The 17,426-nt window shown below is 36.7% G+C and overlaps 1 protein-coding gene across 1 annotated transcript in view; it reads right to left on the bottom strand.

Annotated features, from left to right (window-relative positions):
* CA10 (carbonic anhydrase 10) overlaps positions 1-17,426 on the bottom strand; it is a 638,185-nt gene that overhangs the window by 372,712 nt on the left and 248,047 nt on the right. The window contains exon 3 of the mRNA XM_061176004.1: positions 2,731-2,873. Within this exon, the coding sequence (XP_061031987.1) occupies positions 2,731-2,873 (143 nt within the window). The remainder of the gene's footprint in view (positions 1-2,730; positions 2,874-17,426) is intronic.

Raw genomic sequence — 17,426 nt, 5'->3', positions numbered from 1 at the left:
TAAGCACTTAAAAGGTAAAAGAAACCACATTGTTTGTAAAATAAATATCCTTTTTTATATCCAAGACATCATATGTTTTGATTCTCATCTATTATTACCCTTTGTATTCTTGTGTTCACATTGAATTTCAGCTCTACCTCATGCTAAAACAAATAAACAAACAAACAAACAAAACCTGTAATTCATCATCTGAGCTCTATGCCAAATCAAATATGTTCAAACAAACACAGTAACACAGTGAGGTACTGCAGCAGAGCTGCTTCGTGGGTTTGTAAATAAGGTACATTTAACAATGAGCAGGAATAATGTTCATGGATACAAATGTGACATAAAACACATAATGACTGGGATGCATTTAACATGTTGACACCCAGCTGATCTCAGACTTCAAAATATGGCAGCTTGCCCAAATTCTACAAAACCTCCCAATCTTGCAGAGAGGTTTTTAAACCTTTTAAGTTGGATACACATTTCTTCAAGGAAAAACTAAATTCAGAGCCAGTGATTTGAATCCTTACTTCCAAAATAAATCTCCAATTCATTAAACACCATCTTTTAATAGATTGCAAACATGATTTAGCTATTGTCTATCAAGTTTAGGCATTACATTATCAGTTAGTTTATCCAACTACCATCTATATTTTATATTTTCTACCTTTCACAAATGCAAAGGAAATCATCAAACGGTTCTCAGCTCTTCAAACAGCTGACAACGCAAAGCATGCCAGATATAAATATTTACACCATCAAAAGTAAATGTTTCCAAAATTCCAAACTCCAAAGCATTTGAAAATTGATTTGGATCAGGTACACTTTACTAAATTAAAAATATATTTTTTAAATCACATAACAACAAAAAAACACCAAAAGATAACATAACTTATGAATGATTTTTAACTCCAGCTATCTCTCATTCTCTTCTTTCCCAATAAATTTTAGAGAGAAGCTTTCCTGAATTAGTTTTTTTATTTCTTTCACATCAAGATTTTCCTCTAAGATGGTCTGATGGAAAATGAAACTTGTATATTCACTGTGTTAGCTTGCTACCTTTTCCATCCCACTCCCTATGTACTTTTTACCTAATAATGCTTTAAATCCTTGTCATACTCTTACGAAAAAATTCAGTTCCTTAACATGGCCTCAGGATCTCGTCTCTGCATTCTTCTTCCATCCTTATCTCCTCACCAACTCCTCTTAGGTCTCTGTGCTTCAGCCTTGCTGGCCATCTTTCAGGTAATTTCTGGAATTCAGGTACCAGCCTTCCTTCTGCTTTGTGTGTGTTTACTTTTTTCATTTCTAAGTTTGCCTAGGATACAGTTATATCCTCCATCACCCTCTCCAAGAAAGAAAGAGTGATTGCATACTCAAAATTGCAGTTTGCCCTTTTTATATACTGGTCAGTGAACCTATACATGCTCATGACTTGATTTGTATGATTCAACTTTTTAGAGAGAGGTATATGTAGAACCCAAGTCAAGTTCCTTTTAGGGTTTGTAAAATAAAACTGCAATTGGAACAATAATTAAGGTAGGTTAGTTTTCTATACAATCAGAACAATAAACGTCATGAACTTATATAGGACCTTTTTACAAAAGTGCTTCCCAAGTCATATTTAAAACAGCACACAAACACTACCTAGATAAATAGTCTCAATCACATGCAAGATCCTTTAAAACTTGCCTTGTGGCCTGAGTCAAAGTCACTAACAAAATTTTGATGGGTCATTCGATTTTTCAATGCGTGTGTGAAAATTATGTGATAAGAAAAAAATACAATATATCAGAAGGTGAAAAGATTACTTACAAACTTGTGGTAATTAAGGTGAACAGACTGCATAAGGGGAGTAGAAAGCAGAGTCCAAGGAGCCCAACCCCTGGAGAATCAGGCACCAGCAGTAGTGAAATTTATCCAAATTTTAACCCCAGTTTCTTGCACACAAATGATTTTCTGTTCCTCTTGAGTTCACAACAGCTAAATCACGTTCAAACACAGTTTTCTGTGTGTGTTTTTTCCACCTTCAACAATCTACTCAACAGTAAGGGTAGCTAAATAGAGATAAACCAGAAAAAAAAACAAAAAAACAAAAACACTAGATTCCAGTGATGAGGAAACCCCATGGACATTATGCTCTTCCACAAATTAAGGAGGAGCTCATTATGGGGGAAGGATAGGGAAGAAGGGATGTTGATGTGAGAATTGGGAAGCATAGTTCAGCGTTTCTGTGCAGGAGCTATGATTCTTAGCCAGCAAGCCATAGTAAAATTAATTATTGATTTTCTTATAAATCATCTAAGGTGATTTTTGTTTGTTTTTCCTTCCAGGATGATAAATGTCTGATTTTACTTTTGTTAAAAATTTTTTTTCACTTTGTTGAGGTTAAAAGAAGCCCCAGTAAAGAGGTTTCTGAGAGGAAGAATTTTCCCAGCATGATATGCAGAGGAGGCAATGCTGTTTTCTGATTTTCTTTCATGAGCTACCAAGGGATAGGACTTCAGGCAATATCCAGGGAATACAAAGAAGTAATTAGAAGCATGAGGGTTTGACTAGGTAGAGAGAAAAAGCATGATTTACACATAATTATACTTGCTGGCAATAGGCCTGAGGTCTGTGATATTACTCCTGGATGGAAAGACAAACTCATCACAGAGATCAAGGTCTGGAAGGCTGGCTTTCAGAATCAGCATCTCTCCCTGTCCTCAACTTCACGATGGAAGCAACATGGCTGCTTACCTTCCTGCCCCCAGTGTTGATGCGAAGGGGCGTCAGAAAGGGGTCGAAGATCATGTGAGTAGTCTCTATATTGACTGGCGACTGTCGTTTCCCCACAGAGCAAAGATTCCAAGCTGAGTTCACCAATCCCCAGAAAGAAGGAACTAGAAACAGAAAGAAATTTTAGAATCAGGCTGGGGAAACAATGTAAAAAGAGCTATGGCACAAAAGTCATAAAATCAAAGAGAGCCATCCAATGTTTCCCACACATAGAGATCCTTGAGTGTCGTTATGGCAGTTTCCTGGCCTGAATCTTGGTCAATTTCTCTAACTCTTACCTTCATGATGTCTTAAGATCAGATTTTATTTATTTTTGACCCATTGACTCTGTGGCCTCTTTGATGGGTATAGCTAGCATTAATGACTTAATAAGAAGATGGCATAGTCCAGCCACATCATCTTTTCATATTGAGGTACACTAAATATATAGCAACTCCTGAGCTGATGCTCTGCTTTTCTGTTTGGCAGGAATGATATGGGAATCAACCTTGTTCTCGATAGAAAGTTTTATAAGCTTTTCAAACAAGTAGCATTCAACATATATAAGGTATTTATTCTGCTGGTTGTCAAGACCAGACTGAGGGAGTGAATTATTTTATGACCCCCAATCAATGCCAGACAGGAGCTTGGCAAGTTGATTTAATGTACCATCAGCTGAAGAATGTGTTCATTGATAAGCAGAAAAAGATGGCATTGAGTGCTGAGTGCAAATATCCGAAGGGAAATCATCCACTCATTTTCAGTGTCATATTAAAGAATCTATTAAAATAAATTTCTGGACAATTTCCAGTCTTATTTTCTTCTGTTTAAAAAAGTTAGCAGAGCAGTGGGGTAACCAACCTACTAATTTTACATCAGTGAAGATCAGCGACTGTATCTTCAACATTTTCCTGCCCCCTCAGTATCTTTATTGAGGCTTTAGATCCATGTGTCCTTTATATGCCTCTGAGATTGTATGATCATCATTCAATCATCCATCCACAGCATCCATCAGCAGTCCAGTGAGCTCCTATTGCATGTCCAGCACTGGGTTAGGTTGAATTTTGAAGAAGGCAGATGCATGTAAGAACAATTACCACACTAGGGGTGGGGTACAGTATGAGGTTAAGTCAAGTGTATATGAAACTCTAGATGAGGGGCACCAAAGCCTGCAGCAGTGGAAGTGGAAACAGGGAGTGATTCCTACAGAAGATGAGCCTAACAATAAAGTCACAACACTCTCAAATGTACATGTCCTCTCAGGAACTCAAATTTAATACAACCTTTAATTTACAGCAGACATTATTCCTTCCCATGTCATGGATGGAGAAAACTGAAGCAAGAGAGGAGTATGGCAAATACCTGCCAAAGATACTATGAAAGAGAGAAGTTTTGGGCTGGATGGTATGTCTAGTCCCATCTAAATTCAAAATTCTATATCCCTTTTAATTGTTACAGGCAATTATTGGGCAGAAGTGATTATAAAAAACAAGTTCCTTAGAGTCTTAGAAGAATGTTTCAACACCAAAATAAAGTGGGCTTCATTGTGAAATATGGCAAATAACCTAATTTGGTTTAACCCCTTGGCAATAAGCCTCTGGTAGATCCACCCCCTTTAATTAAAAAGTTTGAATTGACTTTCCAGCTATAACAGATTTTCAAAATGGCAACAATGGCCAGGGTTACAGAGAGAGAAAGCAAAGGAGGAGGAGGGGAAGGGGAAGTAGATAGAAGAATATGTACATGTGCTTCCTTGGCACTTTCATTTCCCATCATTATTTAAGCTATTTTATCTCTGCAAGTCCCTTTATCTTTAGAAGGTACCATGACCTAGCAAAATTATAATATTTAAGGAAGCTCTTGCATTAAAAATGTATTTAAAAAACATAAACTTCTATCATCTCTAAAACGCTCTTTTAAAATCACTGACTTAATTTTATACTTATTCTTCAATCATTTCAAGTTTATTATAACAATAAAGCCTCCATCAGTGCGTGTTCTTACCTGTGATTTTCAGTGATGCACATAAACATGGCAGATGTGAGGATGCCAGGGATACAGTCATGGCACTGCCACAAATTAGTTGTGTGCCCTTAGATAGTCATTTATTTCTTGGGCCTTGGTTGGTCTCTATGGCCTCTGTTGTAGGCTGAATAATGGCCCCCTCCAAAGATGTCCACATCCTAACCCCAAAACCTGTGAATGTGTTACCTTACATTGTAAAAGTTACTGGACAGAAATTACTAAATTAAGGATCTTGAGATGAGTAGATTATCCTGGATTATCTGGGCCCAACATAATTACAAGTGTCTTTTTAATGAGAGAGGTGTAGAAGGATCACAGACATAGAGAAAAGATTTAAGGATGGAAAGAGAGGTCAGAGAGGACAGAAGATACTGGTTTTGAAGATGGAGGAAGGGGACATGAGCTAAGGAATGCAGGCGGCCTCTACAACCTGGAATAGGCAAAGCAACAGATTCTTCCCCTAGAGCCTCCAAAAGGAACACCAGCCTGCTGACACTGATTTTAACCCCATGAGACTCATTTCAGACTTCTCACCTCCAGAACTCTAAGATAATAAATTTGTGTTGTTTTAAGTCACTAAGTTGTTATTATTTGTCACAGCCACAATAGGAAACTAATACAGCCCCCTTTATCTTTAAAATCCTGTGAGACAAGAACCTCTTTGACAATCAGGCCATCTATGATGTCCTGGGGGGCCTTCCCTGGAAGGCAGATTCATAATAAACATAGTAAGAGATGATACATATTGCATTTCATATACTCCCATGAAAATTATTAACAAAAATAATCAAATCCTATAAATGGTTGCCAGACTGCTATTATATGGCAACATGGGTGGGCAGATGCTGCTGTGCTTTACAAATAAACTTCACACCCCAAAAGTACCCCCATAAAAACACAAACAGCGAAAATGTTATGTGAACATCTGATTTGCTTTTATTGGGCATGGCATTCTTTATGACAAATAGTTTCAGGGTTTTATATACCCACTTCACTATCGAGGCCTGTGTGTCTGGTTCTAACCACCTGCTTAGACAATTGAGGAATAACTGAGAAACACTCTTCCTTGCTAAGCTGTGACCCTCATTAGCTCCACTCCTGAAGAGGTATCAAAGTTTATTCATCACTGGATTGCTCATTTTAAATCAGCTGTAAATTAATAGTCTTTCAGAAATAGAAGCCACCTTAATGGTCATCTAATCTAAATTAATAAACAAAATTAAGGCCATAAAGGCAGATAAAGTCCTCAACCCAAGGCCACACAGCCAGGGAGAGGCAGAGAAGGACAGAGTAAGGACTGGTACCCAGGTCTCAAGACTCACAGTGCTCTAAATCCCTTCCACCCCAGCAGGCTTCATACATGAGCAGGTTATTAGAGTCAGAGTTTCAGAGTTAAATTGTTGTTATGGCCATTGTAAGACTTTTGCTACCATTTCTCTTTTGGTAAATCAAGAGTAACATTAATGCTTAGTCTCCAGTTAAAATAAATTTCAAGTGCAAAGGTTTAAATCAAACTGCTTTAAATATCAATCATCCCAAATAAAGTTAGGATTTTTAAAAAGCCATTCAACTATAGCTGGGTAGAAAAAAGCCTTCAATTCAGGCAAGATAAGATGTGTTTGTGTCTCATCTGCAGGGCCTCAAGGAGAGCTAATGGGGATGACTGCTCATGAAGAGCTGGACTAGGCAAGGTTCTAGTCCAGATGAAAGAAGTCAATGCTCTTAGAATCATTGTTATGTGTTGGGACAATAATTAAGGTGTCAAATCTAGTCCAGGGACCTTAGGTCCCAAAAGGGACCAGGAATAGGTCTACAAATGTCATGTAATCTAGGTTCTAGGGAAATGCTATAGGAGGAAGGCTGTGGAAACAGAAGCATGGGGTGCCCATACTTATTAGAGCATGGGAGTGAGCCAGTAGACTTTACCTTCAGAGCAAGGCTGGACAAATGAACTAAGGCTTCAAGATTTAGAGTAGGAAACTCTCCCTCTGGATTTGTGCAGAACTCTGTTATCCCCACGATCCTAATACGTAACTATGCTCCATATTTTTGATCCTTCAGGTTTATAAACTCCCCATGTCACCCCTGGGAACAGAAGTGACTTTGTAGAATGCTATGGCACTGCTTTTATTTCCAAATTTAGAGAATCATTGCTGAATTGTTTTTCTCTTAACTCCTATGGTTGTCCCAATAAATCAAATTTTTAAATTTTCTGTCATTTTTTTAAAAGCATCAGTTATTATGGTTTACTAGCTAATGCGGTGTTTTTTTCTAGCTTGACTGATACAACTTATTGTTGAGAAAAAATGTGAATGTAAATAAAGTAAAATTGAGTGAGAATTACTCTAATTAGTAAACAACTGGTCTGAAATGTTTGAATGGCACCATCTCTAGAATCCTTTTCACACAATCTTTTAATTTACATATAACCTAAAACAGACACCAGACTTGGATATTTTTGCAAATTAATTTTCACAGAGCCTAAACAATGGAACTTAACTGCTGCATCACAGCTATGTGTTATCTTGCCAAAACATTTCCCTGTGGCAATGCTGTCATTGTGACCATAAACAACAAAACCCAATGGTCTCTTGGCTCTGGGTCCAGTGAGCTATGAAAATGCTCAGTGACTGATTTCAGCTACTTAAAACATGAGCCTTGGAAAACTCAAAACCTATCAGTTGCTTATTCAAAAACCAGTGGAACAAAAAGCTCAAGTTTAGTTTATTAACACATGGTAACCCTCAGACAAAACCAAAAAAGCTCCTACTAAAATAAGAAATAGTTTGAGAGAGCAATGAACTAGAGGGATCAAGTTTGATACTGAGTTAAAATTTGTCTCAATGACATTTGTATCCTATAGAAAATGCTCCAAAATCAGTCTGAGCTTTCAGGCATCCTCCTTGTTCATTTATCCTGAATTGTCATTTGTCATCTCAGCAGAATTTGCAGAGACCATGCTGTTATGGCAAGGAGTTTAACACTTGGAATTAATTTATGCAATTTATGTGACTTGCTAAATCCTATGGAAACAAGACAAACTCAATTAAAAAGTGTTTATTGACAGCCTATTATGTGCCAGACATTAGGCTTGACACTGAGAATTCATGCAGCAAATATTTGCTGAGGACCTACTCTATGTGCCAGGCACTGCCGTCAGTTCTGGGCAATCAGTAATGAATAAAACAGATATGGTTCCTGCTCTCATGGATCTTGCAGTCTAGTAGGGAATATGAGGGATAGTGTTTATCTCCAAGTTTATATATGCATATCTATGTAATTAGAACTATTTGCAAGTATGCTGTAGAAACAATTAAAACAGTAATGAACTATAGAATATAGTATGGATTGGGGAGATAACCTAGGTAGAATGGCCAGGAATAATTCCTCTGTAGATGACATCTAACAAACCCTGGAAGGACTGAGAGGAGTTGCTTCTGAAGAGTGGCAGGGGAGAGGGCATCCAAAGCAGAGGAGAGGAGCAGGTCTTGGCAGAGAAGAGCCTGATGTGTTCAAGGAGTGGAGAGGAAGAAAGTTAACCTGAACTAGATGAGCCAGACGGGAAGAAAAGTGAGATGAGATGAGGTTGGCCAGGTAGACCAGGGACAAGAACTTGCATTTTACTCTAATGTATTAGAAAGCAACTGAGAATTTGGGGCAAGGGAGTACCATAGTCTGATTTATGAATTAAAAGCCTTGGTTGGAATACAGCCAAGAGTGAGCTTGATTACCCTTGGAGTAGTTTGAGTAGGAAAAGAATTGGTTTCTAAGCAACAGTTGGGTTTTTATGAGAATTTAATCCTATTGCTTTGGGTTTGTTTAAATTCTATCTCAAAGGCACAACTAATTGAATGTTTTAAAAACTATTCTCTTCAACATATGTTCCAATAAAATAGCATTTTCCTATGATGCAACTAGTGCATTACAAGTAATCATTTGAAGCAAGGAATATTTTCATGAAGAGATTCAGCTAAGGCAATCTTTTCTAGCTTTCAAGCAATAAACTAAGTCCCCAACTTTTCGGCCAAAGGAAAGCAATTGCAAGTTGGGAAAATGAATACTGGCATAAAACATATTTTCAGTGAATTCAATCCTTACAAATAAAGGCTTCTGCTTCAATATAGCCATCTCTACTGTAGGGTTATAAAGCATATGAATACATTTAAAATAAGAACTCATATCTTTTCCTTGCTCTTTTCCTCACCAGGGCTGATTTACTGTCCCTTTCCCTATTCTCAACTCTAATAAATCTCCACTTTGAGTCATTATTAATGAGCATGTTTGAAATACTCACTGTTGCAGGATTTTTGGCTCCTTTCTGATTTCAAATTTATATCATAGGGGGAACTGGCTTTGAATAACTCTTTTGCTGCAATTCCTCTTCCACTGTTGGGACTCTGATTCATATTACATGGAGGGCTTCTAACTAGGGCTTCCCATTCTCTCACTTGGGAATCTCTAAAGGGTTGGAAATATCTTACTTAATACATAATCATTAATTTGTGCATTCACCTAAAAAATTAATGGAATATCTCCTATGAGACAGATTTTTTTAAATGCACAGATTTTTTAAAATGTTCCCACTCTAATGAAGACCTCTAATTGTGGGAAGACAGGCAAGCTAACAAATCATGTTATAATAAAACATGTGTTATAATTAAGGTGTGTGAATATTAAAGTCTAAATGGAGACAGAGGAGTAAATTGATCCTGACCCTTTCCTCAAGTGATGGCATCAGCCTTCCTAGCAAAGGAGACGTTTGAATTCATCCTGAAAGTACGAATAGAAACTGCAAGCCATACAAGTCTTATAACTAGTTAAAAGACTAAAGTTTTTCTAGAAACTGAGACAAATTATTGCTGGAATTAGAATAACTTTTATGCAGGGAGATTTTTAAGCCACTGGGTCTTCTGACTTCCCCAACTTGGAGAGTTTTTATTACATAGGAGAAAGACCATGAGCTACCATATCCTTACCATGCAACCTTGAGCAGGGGGTTAAACTTCTATAGCCTTAGTTTCTGCATCTGTAAAGTGAAGATGATACTTCACAGAGTTGTTGGGAAGATAAGTGAGAATATGCTTATAAAAGGTCTAGCATAATGTCATTTCTATAACAAGTATTCAATGAATGTTGGAGAAGGAGTCCCGTGAGGGGATGTTGGGGAATGGTGTGGCCACCAGCTCTGTGATCCCACCACCATAACATTCCAGAGATGAAAAGGGTAAAGGTTCCAGGCAGGATGCGGAAGAGAGGAAGGTTTCAGATGCCCACACAACCCAACCTGAATTCAGAGCAGGGAGCAGTCTAGGTCATAGGATTGGTCTCTCAATTTCATACTTTTAATGAACCATGTGAAATTATTTCTTGGATCTATAACTCTCAACGTCTGGATGAACGGAGGGAGTTAGCAGTGATATGGGTCATCCAGGATGGTTTTATCTACAAAGAAAATAATTTTAATTTAGCTTTTGGAAGTTGGTGGATTATTTGTTTGTATAGCAGCTTCAGCCTCCTGTTTGGGATTGGTTCTAATATGCTAACTGGCTTGCATCCCTGCAAGCACATCAACAGAGGGTGAAGTGAAAGGAAGGAAGGGGGAGTTTTCATTTGCTGATCAGTCACCATAATCTCTGTGCTAGGAACTTGACATATCTTATCTTGCTTAATCCTCCCCACAATTCTGTGAGATAATATTACGGCTACTTTGTAGATGAGAAAAATAAGACTTAAAGAGGTTATATGACTTTCCAAGGTCACTTGGCCAGTAAGTAGAGGGACTAGAATTTGAAATCAGTTCTTTTCTCTAAAACAAAGAAATAACAAGACAGACAAAGGAAGTAAAGTAATGCATGTGTGGTAACATGTGAAACAATACACAGGCATATAAAGCAAGAGGTAATCATCTCACCCTCCTTCCTTCCAATGACATCCCTGAGGTAATTGGTGTGAACACTTTATTAGGCATCATTCAACATCTTTCACTATGCGCATACAAACACATTCAAGTACCTATACACATAGAGAAGTTCTATTTATAAAAATAGTTTTTGTTTCAAGTAACAATATACCATGAATGTCCTCTATGTCAGTCCTTCATAGAGCTACTCATTCATGTGTAAGGCTACAGAGCTTCCATAGTTTGAATGCATCTTACTTTTCTAAACCATTTCCTAAATGAAAGACATTAAGATTGTTTCCATCTTATTTTACCATGAAAATCAATGCTGCAATAAATAGCCTCAAACATATACTTTTCGTACTAGTAGTATTGTTTAGTCAAGGTATGTACATGCTTTATTTTAATAGATGCTGCCAGGTTACTTTAAAAGATACTGGCAGTGTCTATAAATATTTATGTTCCTATCAGCTATGTGTGGTATGTCCACTTCCCCATAATCTCCATAGCACTGAATGTTATTTATTTATTTGTTTGTTTATTTACTTATGACAATCTAATAGGAAAGATGGGATTTCACTGATTTAATTTGCATTTTTTAACTACTGCCACGGTTGAGTATCTTCTCATATGCTCATTAGCTATTTGCATTTCTCTTCTGATCCTATTCTTCATGTATTTTTCTCTGGGTTATTTGTGTTTTTCATATGAGTTTTATGTGTCATTTGAATTCTAGAAATATTAGCCCTCTGTCACATGCTATAAACATTTTCTCCTAGCCTATTAACTAGCTTTTAAGCTCATTTTTGGTATTTGGTTATCTAGGGATTTTTAAATTTTATATGGTTGGATTTATCGATCTTTTTGTGCATAAGGTTTCTCTGTTTTCTCTATTATTTAATATTGCATATCCAACTAGAGTGTATGTATTTTCCTAAATATTAAAAAATATTTTTACTGTTATAGTTTTTACAATTTTATTTTTAAAATCTATCAGAGATTAATTTGTATATACTTAGACCACAATCTGAGGTCTAAGATTTTCCCAGATATAAACTGAATAATGCCATTATTATTTATTAAATAAACCATCTTTTGTGACCAATTGAGTGTTACTTTTATCACATATTAAGTTTCCATATACATTAGATTTGCTTCCAGTCTTTCTGGATTATTCAACCTATATTTATATTCCTGTGTCAGTGCCATATTGTTTTGAGTATAGTTACCATTTAAGGTCATTTATAAGATCAGGCTTCCTGATCAAAAAGCCTGCTCTCTTTCCCTGCTACCTCTAAAGGACCATACATGCTCCAGGGAAACTTGCTAGGATTAGTGATTCTAGGAACTTAACTGTGTTAAATTCTGAAAAATTCACCAACACGCTATTAGACAACAATTCCCTACAAATTCAAACATCTGGTGAAACACTTAAAATCCTGCAAAACATGTGGATATCTTGAAATACAGTGTCCTTTATCCATATCTGTTTGAGTATGTAAACATCTCCCTCTCTTTGTCTCCCTCTAATTCTCACTCTCTCTATATGTGTGCACAAAATTACCATTATACAAATGTCAAAAGTATGCAAATTATGAAAGCCCTGCTGCCCAGATGTATGTGGAGATCAGTCACCTTTTACACCTTCTCAGTGTTCACATTTGGGTAATCCTACAGAAATCTCCAGCCGTTCCAGTCTGTCTTGATTTTGGCATGTATTTAAGGCATTTTCTTTACCATTTGCAAAAATAAGGGCTCAGTTATCTTCATACTACATCAGGAAAAATAATCTTTGTGCTATCCCTGAGTCTTGGGGCCCAAACACAATAAAATTGGTCACTAAACAGGGAACAAAAACACACAAATGATCTGTTGGTCTTTTCCCAATTTTGTACTGGGATGGATTGTCCAATAAGTTTGCATGTATTTTCTGTTGAGATGCTAGATTTAGCTTCTTTGACATAGTGACTTCTACCAACACATTTAACTTCTCTTCTTAATTTTCCTATTTGACTTTTGCATCAACATGCTTCCTATTAGCAGGCAATAAAACATGCAGGCATCTCACTAACTGTAGATCTCTATCATCCCCAAAATCTTATCAAAGATCAAATCTGGGTGAATTATTTGCTTTCGAATGATTCTTGTCCAACCGAGGTACCACTAGCCTAAACCAGGTTCCCAATGCCATGTGCTTTAGTTTTTGCAACAATTCCTTAAATTCCCCAACTCCAGGGTAAGTTCCACATTACAAATGATATGAGAGCTGAGCAGACACAGAAGAACTGGAAAATAGGCTACATCTCTGGTTCACAACAGAATTTAGTGCACAGCAAGGGTCAGGATTAGATTACTCAAGATCTGTGTTGTCTTGTAGCCCTAGAGCTCTGATTCAATGCCATCATTACACCCTCAGTTCCCATTCCAATCCTTGGCACACTCAACAACTCAACAACTACTAATCAAATGTGTAGATAGATAAATGGATGGATGGATGAGAAGAAACAGGACCATGCTGTCTGCTTTGCATCTTATTTTCTACCCGGTGCTTGTCATATTAGAGTCCTTCAATACAGTTTGTGGAATGAATGGATGAACATCATTCTGTTTCATTTCCATACCCTCAAAAACACAGTGTGCTCATTCCTACTTCTGGGCTTCTTTTCCCCTGTGCTTCACTGAGGTATAATTGACAAATAAAAATTGTATACATTTAGGTTGTACAACATGATTTTTTTAAGGTGTACAATGTGATGATTTGATATACATATACATTGTAAAATGATTACCACAACCAAGTTAATTAACACATCCACATAGTTACCTTTTCCTTTTGAGGTGAGAACCCTTAAGATCTACTTTCTTAGCAAATTTAAAGTATACAATACAGAATTGTTAACTATAATCACCATGCTGTACATTAGATCCCCAGAATCTATTCATCTTATAAGTGTATGTGTGTGCTCTTTGACTTACATGTTCCCACTCTTCAGATCCTGGCAACCACTGTTCTACTCCCTAGTTCTATGAGTTTGAATTTTTAGATTCCACATTTATCTTCTTTTCTCTCTTGACCTTCCCCTATCAAATCCTATACATCCTACAATTCCTAACTTAAATCCCAATCCCTCCATAAATCATCCTTTACTGGTTAAGTCATCCCTCTGGATTTCTAGAGAAGCTGGTTAGATGCCACATAATTTCATATTTAATTACACATGGTTATATTGTTCAATGTTTTGCAAATTCATTAATATCAAATTCTAAGTAGAAGCAAGCACCTCAAGATCAGAAACTTGAACATAGCACAACACCTGATTACAGGGCGTAGGCCTATAAAAGATAATTCATGAAGTGATTGTTCAAGATGAAATCTCTCTAAGGAACTTTTAAAAATAATTTTTATTAGAGTATAGTTGATTTACAATGTTGTTTTAGTTCAGGTGTACAGGAAAGTGAATCAGTTATACATATACATATATCCACTCTTTTTTAGATTATTTTCTCATATAGGTCATTACAGAGTATTGACTAAAGGTTCTTATTAGTTATCTATTTTATATAGAGTAGTGTGTATATATCAATCCCAATCTTCCAGTTTATCTCTCCCCCACTTGCCCTCCTGGTAACCATAAGTTTGTTTTCTACATCTGTGACTCTATTTCTCTTTCATAAATAAGTTAACTTGCACCATTTATTTTTTAGATTCCACATATAAGTGGTATCATATGATGTTTGTCTTTCTATGTCTGACTTACTTGACTCAGTATGACAATCTCTACGTCTATCCATGTTGCTGCAAATGACATTATTTCATTCTTTTTTATGGCTGAATAATATTCCACTGTATATATGCACCACACCTTCTTTATCCATTCCTCTGGCAATGGACATTAAGGTTGCTTCCATGTTTTAGCTATTTTAAATAGTGCTGCAATGAACATTGAGGTGCATTTATCTTTCCAATTATGGTTTTCTCTGGATATATACCCAGGAGTGGGATTGCTGGATCATACGGTAGTTCCATATTTAGTTTTTTAAGGAACCTCCATACTGCTCTCCATAATGGTTGTACCAACTTACATTCCCACCAATGGTATAGGAGGGTTCCATTTTCTTTGCACCCTCTCCAGCATTGTTTGTAGATTTTTTGATAGTGGCCATTCTGACTAGTGTGAGGTGATACCTCATTGTAGTTTTGATTTGCATTTCTCTAATAATTACTGATATTGAGCATCTTTTCATGTGCCTCTTGGCCATCTCAATATCTTCTTTGGAGAAATGTCTATTTAGATCGTCTGCCCATTTTTTGATTGGGTTTGTGTTTTGATATAGAGCTGCATGAGCTGTTTGTATATTTTGGATATTAATCCCTTCTTGGTCGCTTCATTAGCAAATATTTTCCCCATTCTGTGGGTTGTCTTTTCGTTTTGTCTAAGTTTTCCTTTGTTGTGCATAGCTTTTTTTTTTTTTAATTTTTTTTAAAATTAATTTATTTATTTTTGGCTGTGTTGGGTCGTCCTTTCTGTGCGAGGGCTTTCTCTAGTTGCGGCGAGTGGGGGCCACTCTTCATTGCGGTGCACCGGCCTCTCACTATCGCAGCCTCTCTTGTTGTGGAGCACCGCTCCAGAGGCACAGGCTCAGTAGCTGTGGCTCACGGGCCCTGTTGCTCTGTGGCATGTGGGATCCTCCCAGACCAGGGCTTGAACCTGTGTCCCCTGCATTGGCAGGCAGACTCTCAACCACTGAACCACCAGGGAAGCCCCTGTTGTGCATAGCTTTTAAGTTTAATTAGGTCCCATTTGTTTATTTTTGTTTTTATTTCCATTACTCAAGTAGGTGGATCAAAAAAGATATTGCTGCAATTTATGTCAGAGAGTGTTCTACCTATGTTTTCCTCTAAGAGTTTTATAGTATCTGGCCTTATATTTAGGTCTTTAATCCATTTTGAGTTTATTTTTGTGTATGGTGTTAGGGAATGTTCTAATTTCATTCTTTTAGTTGTAGCTGTCCAGTTTTCCTAGTACCATTTGTTGAAGAGACTATCTTTTCTCCATTGTATAGTCTTGCCTCCTTTGTCATAGATTAATTGACCATAGGTGCGTGGGTTTAACCTCTGGACTTCCTATCCTGTTCCATTGATCTATATTTCTGGTTTTGTGACAGTGCCAAACTGTTTTGATGACTCTAGCTTTGTAGTATAGTCAGAAGTCAGGGAGCCTGATTCCTCCAAGTTTGTTTTTCTTTCTCAGGATGCTTTGGCTATTCAGGGTCTTTTCTGTTTCCATACAAATTTTAAGATTTTTTTGTCTATTTCAGTGATAAATGCCACTGGTAATTTGATAGGGATTGTGTTGCTTTGCTTTGTAAATTGCTTTGGGTAGTATATTCATTTTGACAATGTTGATTCTTCCAATCCAAGAACACGGTATATTTATCCATCTGTTTGTATCGTCTTTGATGTCTTTCATCAGTATCTTATAGTTTTCTGCATACAGGTCTTTTGCCTCCTTAGGTAGGTTTATACCTAGGTATTTTATTCTTTTTGATGCAATGGTAAAATGGATTGTTTATAATTTCTCTTTCTGCTCTTTTGTTTTTAGTGTATAGGAATACAAGAGATCTGTGTGTATTAATTTTGTATCCTGCAACTTTAGCAAATTCATTGATGAGCTCTAGTAGTTTTCTGAGAGCATCTTTAGGATTTTCTATGTATAGTATCATGTCATCTACAAACAGTGAAAGTTTTACTTCTTCTTTTCCAATTTGGATTCCTTTTATTTCTTTTTCTTCTCTGATGGCTGTGACTAGAACTTCCAAAACATTGTTGAATAAAAGTGGCAAGAGTGGACATCCTTTTCTTATTCCTGATCTTAGAGGAAATGCTTTCAGTTTTTCACCATTGAGAATGATTTTTGCTGTGGGTTTGTGGTGTATGGCCTTTATTATGTTGAGGTAGGTTCCCTCTGTGCCCAATTTCTTGAGAGTTTTTATCATATATGGGTGTTAAATTTTTGTCAAAACCTTTTTCTGCATCTATTGATGATCATACGGTTTTTATTCTTCAGTTTGTTAATGTGGTGTATCCCATAGATTGATTTACATATACTGAAGAATCCTTGCATCCCTGGGTTAAATCCCACTGGATCATGGTGTATGATCCTTTTAATGTGTTGTTGGATTTGGTTTGCTAGTATTTTGTTGAGGATTTTTGTGTCTACGTTCATCAGTGATATTGACCTGTAATTTTCTTGTTTTGTGGTATCTTTGTCTGGTTTTGGTATCAGGGTGATGGTGGCCTCATAGAATGAGTTTGGGAGTGTTCCTTCCTCTGCAGTTTTTTGGAAGAATTTCAGAAGGAAAGGTGTTAACTCTTCTCTAAATGTTTAATAGAATTCACCCGTGAAGCCATCTGGTCTGGACTTCTGTTTGTTGGAATTTTTTAAATCACACTTTCAATTTCAGTACTTGTGATTGGTCTGTTTATATTTTCTATTTCTTCCTGGTTCAGTCTTGGAAGGTTGTACCTTTCTAAGAATTTGTCCATTTCTTCTTTGTTGTTCATTTTATTGGCATAGAGTTGCTTGTAGTAGTCTTTTATGATCCTCTGTATTTCTGTAGTGTCAGTTGTAACTTCTCCTTTTTCATTTCTAATAATAAAATTAGAAATCAATAAATATTTGAGCCTTTTCCCATTTTTTCCTGATGAGTCTAGCTAAATGTTTATCCATTTTGTTTATCTTCTCCAAGAACC

Source organism: Eubalaena glacialis, chromosome 19 (assembly GCF_028564815.1).
Source record: "Eubalaena glacialis isolate mEubGla1 chromosome 19, mEubGla1.1.hap2.+ XY, whole genome shotgun sequence".
In the NCBI taxonomy this organism is placed as follows: Eukaryota; Metazoa; Chordata; class Mammalia; order Artiodactyla; family Balaenidae; genus Eubalaena; species Eubalaena glacialis.
The sequence above is the reverse complement of the archived record's forward strand: the minus strand, read 5'-3'. Positions and strand labels throughout refer to the sequence as shown.